Genomic DNA, 8304 nt, shown 5'->3' on the forward strand with positions numbered 1-8304 from the left:
CTTTGCTAGATACTAAAAATCACTGACTGAACAGAGACCCTGGATTTATGGCTTATTACAACAATCTACAACCCACTAACTTTCCTCCTACCCCCAGCCTTTCCCCCCATCTTTTCCTCTCTATGACTGGAGAGGTGTTAACAAGCCACTTCACTTTGAATGGTCCCTTGAAATATGTGTTAACTACTTATGCTGAACAATCCATTTCACCCTGTATTTATCTGTGACACACTCAGACTTGAGGAAGAGCTCGATGTAAACTCAAAAGCTTGTCTCCCTCACCAACAGAAGTCGGTCCAATAAAAGGTATTACCTCACCCACCTTGTCTCTCTAAAGGCTATAACAGAAGACCAAATGATATCTGTTCTTCACAGTCAGATCACAGAAAGCCTAATTCTAAGCAGTTTTGTACCATCTATTGTTTAACACAGATAGAGATGCTGTATTTTGTTTTCAGGAAAGCTTGGCAATCAGCTGTATCAGCAGCTTTAAGGAGGATTATTCTCCCCTGCTGCTTTTTTTAAAAGGAGATTAGTTCAGACTTTCTTTCACTGTAATGAACTTTGTAAGAATCAGGAACACTGCATTGATTTCATAGATAAAACTGAAAGGTCATTCAAAAGGCTAAACTAACAGTTTCATGGAAACACTCTGCTCAGACATTCATTAGTGGAAAGAAGGGAAAACTGTAGTCGTTCATCATAAAAGCTAGAATGTGACTAAGTGTTAGGAGCAATATTACTTTCTACCAAATTCACTTGCATAAAAAGTTTCAAGGAAGCACCATAACAGTGTGTAAAATGCCCCCCCAAAAAGGGTTGATCAGGCAAGGTGATCAGCATTAGAATGCAACAGTGTGCCTGAACGCTGAAAGATTCCTTGCTGTACAGTGTATCACATTAATTGCTAGGGAGGTGACTTGTTAGAAAGTTATTCATTAATATTAATAATTAACACTCAGTCCCTTCCAATCGTGCACACAACCTATATACTCAGGTATTCCTATAACAGTTACCCAGAGACCCTCATCTTCTTCCCCTCCCTACCACACAATTCACTGTGTGTTACAAACACAGATCTGCAATGTCTTGTCTTCATTTAGACTGTGGGTTCTTTAGAACAGAAACTGTCTTTTTCATTGCATGTTTATTCAGAGCCTGATTGTGCAACAGGATCCATGCAGGCATAAGGATCCTCCCAGTCCCACATGAATCCCTTTGCAGAATAGAAGTCCAAAACTATAAAATATTTCCAATTCAAACACACATTCAGATGATCATGGGAATTTTCATATTTTAAAATGATTGAATGACTATAAACTTCATTTTAAACTATATAATCTTTAACATCTGATCTCAAAAGAGTTACTCTGACATCATGAACTATCAAGCCTAAGTTTGAAATTTTATTAAAAGTATCTACAAAAATAAAGGACAGTTGCCCTTTAAAGAAAATTGGGTTCTTTAAATTGTGAAATCATTATTAAATACCTGAATATCATATAGCATGTGGACACAGTTGAGTAAAAGGACCTATCATCCCCAAAGCATTCCCAAACATACTTCACAGTAAGGTTCCAAATTTGCATTTATAGAAAACAATTCATGGAATTTCCCATCATTTCCTGAAGGCACAACTTCAAAACCTTAGCATGGGTCCCAAAGAATATCACATTGAAATACCCACTGCAGCGTTTCTCAAATGCAGCCACTGTGGCCACGTGCAGCCACCAGGGGCTTTTCTTGAGGCCACAGCCTCCTGGGCTGTGATTGGGGAAGGGGTGGGGGGAAGCAGTGGCTAAACCCCCACTGCAGCCCTTCAGTCTGGGAGCCATGCTGGTTTCTGGAGTAATGCAGAGCAGCTTCAGGGCTGTTCTCAAGTTATGCCCTATAGCAGTGGCTCTCAACCTTTCCAGACTACTTTCAGGAGTCTGATTTGTTTTGTGTACTCCCAAGTTTCACCTCGCTTAAAGTCTACTTGCTTACAAAATCAGACATAAAAATATGGAAGTGTCACAGCACAGTATTACTGAAAAATTGCTTACTTTCTCATTTTTACCATATAATTATAAAATAAATAGATTGGAATATAAATATTGTATTTGCATTTCAGTGTAAAGTATATAGATCAGTAGAAACAAGTCACTGTGTGAAATTTTAGTTTGTACAACAGTGCGATGGTGTGCTGTGTAACACTTTCAGCACAATTAAATAGTGAGTTGCTACAGCAATGATTACAAGTCATGTCACTGTTTTAAAATGTGTATAGATTGGGCTGGAGTCTGACTAAGTTTAGAACACCACATACACCTGGAAATCTAATTATAGAGACAAACCAAACTGACAAGTTTAACATGGGATATCCTACTGAAATACATTACATTTTAAAAAATGAAATCATAACGCAGTATGTATTTTAAAGATTTTAGAATGTGTGTGGCCCTTTTAATCTTTGATTACATCTTTCACATTTAGCAACCATTATGTTTTCTTGTCTCAAAAACTATTCTCAGACACCAGTCATTAAAATGATGAGGCAAGGTGACAGAGAAAAGGCTAGTTTTTAAGTCTTAAGTCAATGAACAAGACCAATTGCCACAGAAAACAAGCTCTGCAATCTATATAAACTAATATCAGTACAGAGGGAAATACAACATACTTTCCCATGTTGGAATGTAAACATCCATGCAAGCAACAACCATCCCCTAAAACACACTGCCAAGACCGTGGCAACAGCACAGCCAAAGTAATATTTTCCAATCTCTCTACTGACAGTTTGTCCTTCCCCCACTGAGAACTTCAGTTTGAGATTCTCAAATCTACTCTGAATACTAAGGTCAAAGCCTCCCTTAGTTTGAAAAAAAGCAACAATAAACAACATAAATGAAACAGCAATGATCTCTCAAATGGCCTGAGATGAGGAATAATTAAACAGATTCTTTCCTCCTCTACAGGGAGAGAAAGAGGAATGGGAAGAAGCTGTGTGCAGGGGGACTGAGGGTAAGGGATGTGTGTAGATAGAGGGGACAGGGAAATGCAAGGATCGGAAGCATGTATGTGAGCAGCAAGGGAATGTCTGACATGAAGTTTGTATCTGCACAATCATTGCTAGAAGAAGGGGTGTCCAACAGAGGGTGAGTGTGTAGGGAAACAGGTGCATAAGGAAACAGAAGGGAATGAGTGAACAGAGCGAGAGGTGTGGGGAAGTGGGGTAAAGGTGCAGGGACACTGGGGAGACGAGTGAGTCCACGAGGAACAGGAAGGGCAGATGACTGGGTGCGTGGGGAGTTGAACTCCGAGGAGGGAGCAGGGCAGAGGGCTGGGGGTGTGGGGTGCCTGGGGGAGGGCAGGGCAGAGGGCTGGGGGTGCGGGGTGCCTGTGGAGGGGGCAGGGCAGAGGGCTGGGGGTGCGGGGTGCCTGAAGAGGAGGCAGGGCAGAGAGCTGGGGGTGCGGGGTGCCTGGGGGGAGCCAGGGCAGGGGTCTGGGGGTGAGGGGTGCCTGAGGGGGGGCCAGGGCAGGGGGCTGGGGGTGCCTGGGGAGGGCAGGGCAGAGGGCTGGGGGTGCCTGAGGGGGGGGCAGGGCAGAGGGCTGGGGGTGCCTGAGAAGGGGGCAGGGCAGAGGGCTGGGGGTGCGGGGTGCCTGGGGGGGCCAGGGCAGAGGGCTGGGGCTGCGGGGTGCCTGTGGAGAGCCAGGGCAGAGGGCTGGGGGTGCCTGAGGGGGGGGCAGGGCAGAGGGCTGGGGGTGCCGGGTGCCTGAGGAGGGAGCAGGGCAGAGGGCTGGGGGTGTGGGGTGCCTGAGAAGGGGGCAGGGCAGAGGGCTGGGGGTGAGGCGTGTCTGAGGGGGCAGGGCAGAGGGCTGGGGGTGCGGGGTGCCTGAGAAGGGGGCAGGGCAGAGGGCTGGGGGTGCGGGGTGCCTGAGAAGGGGGCAGGGCAGAGGGCTGGGGGTGAGGCGTGTCTGAGGGGGCAGGGCAGAGGGCTGGGGGTGCGGGGTGCCTGAGAAGGGGGCAGGGCAGAGGGCTGGGGGTGCGGGGTGCCTGAGGGGGGGCAGGGCAGAGGGCTGGGGGTGCGGGGTGCCTGAGAAGGGGGCAGGGCAGAGGGCTGGGGGTGCGGGGTGCCTGAGGGGGGGCAGGGCAGAGGGCTGGGGGTGCGGGGTGCCTGAGGGGGGGCAGGGCAGAGGGCTGGGGGTGCGGGGTGCCTGAGGGGGGGCAGGGCAGAGGGCTGGGGGTGCGGGGTGCCTGAGAAGGGGGCAGGGCAGAGGGCTGGGGGTGCGGGGTGCCTGAGGGGGGGCAGGGCAGAGGGCTGGGGGTGCGGGGTGCCTGAGGGGGGGCAGGGCAGAGGGCTGGGGGGGCGGGGTGCCTGAGAAGGGGGCAGGGCAGAGGGCTGGGGGTGCGGGGTGCCTGAGGGGGGGCAGGGCAGAGGGCTGGGGTGCGGGGTGCCTGAGGGGGGCAGGGCAGAGGGCTGGGGGTGAGGCGTGTCTGAGGGGGCAGGGCAGAGGGCTGGGGGTGCCCTGAGGAGGGAGCGGGCTGGGGGCAGGGGGCCGTGCCCCAGGCGCTGCAGAGGCAGCGGCTTGTACCCACCTTTCCCAGCAGGGCGCTCCGGCTGGCGGCGGCCGCGCTGGGGGAGCCGGTGGCCGCCGCGGGATGACAGGCGGGCGACGCCGCCGGGTCGCTTCCTCCGCTGCCAGGGGCGGCGGCGGCCGCTGCTGCCGCGCTGCCCTGCGCCGTGGGGCTGCCGCCGCCGCCGCTCCCGCCACCGCCCCGGGGCCGCTGGCGGATGCCGTCCAGCAGCCGGACCAGCAGGATGTTGGCGGGCAGCTCGTCCACCCCGCAGCCCACCAGGATGCGGCACTCGGGGCAGCGCAGCTCGTGGCGGGAGCTGACGATGCTCTCCAGGCAGCGGCGGCAGAAGGTGTGCTGGCAGGGCAGCGCCTTGGCCGTGGTGTCCAGCCGCTCCAGGCACACGGAGCACTCCAGCAAGTCCAGCAGGGACGACTCGTCCATCGCCTCCCCCGCCGCCGCCGCCGCTTCGCCGCCTCCCCGCCGCGCCTCCGCTCCCCGCTTCGCTGCGGCCGCCTCGGGCGCGCACAGCCAGGGCGCCCCTAGGAGCATCTAGAGCAGCAGCAGCGGCCAGCGCGGCACATGGCGGCCCCGGCTCCCCGCCAGCGGCCTGTCAGCGGGAGCCATCAGGGCGGCGGCGGCGGCCGCGCAGGGCGGCAGCGGGGAGCGCTGGGGGGCAGCAGTGTGAATCAGCGCCTCTAGCCGCAGGGGGTGCGGCGCCCCCCGGGCAGCGGGCCGTCAGAGAGCTGGGGGCACGGCCGAGTTCAGGCCGCCGGGCTCCCTCTGACCGCCCCTGTCAGCCCCATGTCCTTGCAGCCCAGGCGTCCCGCGGGTGAATGCTGGTGAGAGAGCAACCCCGGCAGCGTGGAGCTGGAGGAAGAGGAGGGCACCTGTTTCCCAGGGTTTCCCTCACCCGCTGTGTGCGATCAGCAGCTGGGATGGGGCATAGCGCATCCGGAGAGCCGGCTTAGCGTATCCAAGCCTCGCTGGAAGCCACGGGGCTGGCCCAGAAGACAGCGGAAAGAGGCAAAGCAGATCCCCCCCGGGATGGCTTCAGCACTTCATCTGACCCGCTGCTGCTCCTCGCCAAGCGGCCCCTCCTCTGCTCCCCCATGGCTCGCTGTAACCCGATCGCAGCAGGTCTCTCTCGCTCTCCCCCCGCCTTACTCAGCAGTGTCTCCCCCCTCCTCTTCGAAAGAGCAGAAATAGCAGTGCGGAAAAATGCTGCACAGGGGCCGATCAGCCCGGGGAAGACGAGAGTTAACGGGACCAAACAAGACTACTTTACACACGCTGTCCGCGCAGCTTTTTGCAGAATCCTTTCTCAAGAAAACGGGTGACCCCCGTGCCCTCTCCCCTCCTTTACGCAAGCACAGAAGTGCTCTCCAGGAGTCGGCTCAGATACTCGGCCTGAAAAATACAGAAAGATTTGCTGGCTTTCATTTTCTGGTCATCACGGTTAGCGCTAATCACCTTGCCGAGTTGTGTGGTCACCATCAGGGCCCACTGGCTCTGACTTCCTGCCTCTGAGGAAGGATGGCCAGTGACCAACAGCCCAGGGATGCTGCTGCCAAAAAAGGAGACAGGCTGGAGACTGACAGCCCAGCTAGCAATGTGCCTTTGCCACTAACACTTCATCTGCCGGGAATGCGGTCCAAACTGCACAGCAGCAATTCATTCAAGCTGGAGAGTCTTCCGTCTCACTTCCCGTCCTCGAGCACGAGCCAGTCATTCAGGAAACTTTTTAGTTCAGCCCATAGCCAAAGGCAGCTAAATGTGTTTGTGCTGTGAAAGTGACCAGTTAAATCCAAGCTTCTTGCTGCTGTAGAACCTCTCTTCTTTCTTCTCTTCCCCATTCAGGGGGGAAATTGCTTTCTCCTATCCGACCCCCAGGCTCAAGGCAGCGTCAGAGCAACGGAAATACGCACCCCGGAGCAACCCGAGATGCTGGGGAAGTTTGCAAAAGTTTGTTCAAACTCCGCATGAAAAATATATTTCTTGCAGTAGGTTGCCCCTTAGTGGACAGTCTCGGACACCGCACCTACTGGCATGGTGCTAGATGGATATTGGCCAGGGGAGGTTCTTGGACAAATTCCTTGAGAGTGTAGCTTAATATTTACTACAATTTCATACTAATGAAATCTCTTGTCAGCTAGACAGATAGCTGGATGACTGCCTTTTGTCATTGGGTCAGTAAGAAAATGGGAATGATTCAGGTAGTTCAGTGGTTAGAACACCCACCTGGGAGGTGGGAGACTCCAGGGCCAGTCCCCCTTCTTCAACTTCTCTTTCATAAGTTAGCCAGAGTGCAACAACTTCAATAGGAGAGACTAAGGGAGCCCTACATCAGAATAACCCATAGCCCAGTGGTTAGAGCATCTCTTGAAAGGTAGGAGACCCTGTTGAAATCCTCTCCCCACTTCAGGCGGAGAGGGGAATTAAAGCTGGGTGTCCCACATCCCAGGTGAGTCCCCGAACAATTGGGCTATAAGTTATAAGGTGGGCTCTTTCTCTAGCTGGGTTTTAAATGGGACCCAATCAAGTAGGCAGCCTCTGAGCTTGCCTACTGTATCAGTGACATAGTGACTAAATGCCTGTCTTCATCCGGTTTCTGAATTGCTCAGGGGCTTAGGCAGGAGATAGATGTCCAGAGGACTAGAGCGAGGCAGCAATGCACATACCCAAAGGCAGAAACATAGGCCCCTAGGGAAATACTACCTTGAAAAATATAAGTGCCAAGTGAGTTCAGGCACCTACACAGTTTGGCCAGAGTTTTTGGAGCCAAAACTGGGATTTGCATGCCTAACCCCAGGATTAAATAACAGTGACTAAATACCTTTGAAGGAAGGCATTAGTGTCTCTACTAATAATTCCTGTGATACAATTTCTCTCTCGGCAGGCAAGACCTTTGTCATAACACAGTAAATCATATACTGCTACTAGTGACTGCTTTTTCTGTTACATACACTCCCAATAAAAAGTAATATGTTTTTATGCTGCACTTTACTGCTAACAACCTGGTGAAAACAATCAGAAAAATCTAACAATAGTGAGGAACATGTCCCCCACAGACAAGCTGACCTTCATGGATTCCAAGGCTCTGTGTTCCAGCCTCCCAGTCCGTTGGGAAGAGCAGCAGATATCCCTTCTCAGCTTCCTCTGCCTGGAGTGCCAAACAGCACTGAACAAATAGAGCCATGCATGGAAACAGTCCTGCTTCTGGAAGTGGGATGCACGCCCGCTTCTCCTCAAGCTGAGTGCTCAGTCACACATGGAGCCCCCAGCAGGGACAAAAGAGGCTCTGATTGAATTTCCACACACCTAATCATCAGCCTCGCAGGGTGGATTAAATGCTCTGGCCTCTGGACAAACTGGTTGCAGCTCCGCTGCCTTTACCAACCGTGTGGTAAAGGCAGCAGCAGCAGCAAAAAAAGCTAACAGAATGCTAGGAACCATTAGGAGAGGGATAGATAATACAGAAAATATCATCATGCTACTATATAAATCTGTTATGTCCACCCCTTGAATTCTGTGTGCAGTTCTGGTTACCCCTTCTGGCAAAAGATATTAGAATTGGGAAAAGTACAGCGCAGGGCAATAAAATGATTAGGGGTATAGAACTGCACCCATATAAACAGAAATTAAAAAGACTGGAACTGTTCAGTTTAGAAAACAGTTGACTATGGGGGGATATGATAGAGGTCTACCAAATCATGAATGGTCTGGAGAAAGTAAATAAGGAAGTGTTA

General features: G+C 52.5%; 1 protein-coding gene across 4 annotated transcripts in view; it reads right to left on the minus strand.

Annotated features, from left to right (window-relative positions):
- Window positions 1–7576, minus strand: part of SH3RF3 (SH3 domain containing ring finger 3) — a 393042-nt gene extending 385466 nt beyond the window's left edge. For 2 of the 4 annotated variants that reach the window (XM_084617100.1, XM_084617099.1), the window contains exon 1: window positions 4577–7570. In XM_084617100.1, the coding sequence (XP_084473226.1) occupies window positions 4577–5107 (531 nt within the window). In that variant the 5' untranslated portion in view covers window positions 5108–7570. Of the gene's footprint in view, window positions 1–4576 lie in introns of all 4 variants that reach the window. The other 2 variants (XM_084617098.1, XM_084617097.1) reach the window with 2 other exon arrangements.
- Window positions 7577–8304: the final 728 nt, after the last annotated feature.

Source organism: Lepidochelys olivacea (genome assembly GCF_965140295.1).
Source record: "Lepidochelys olivacea isolate rLepOli2 genome assembly, chromosome: 1".
NCBI classification, from domain to species: Eukaryota; Metazoa; Chordata; order Testudines; family Cheloniidae; genus Lepidochelys; species Lepidochelys olivacea.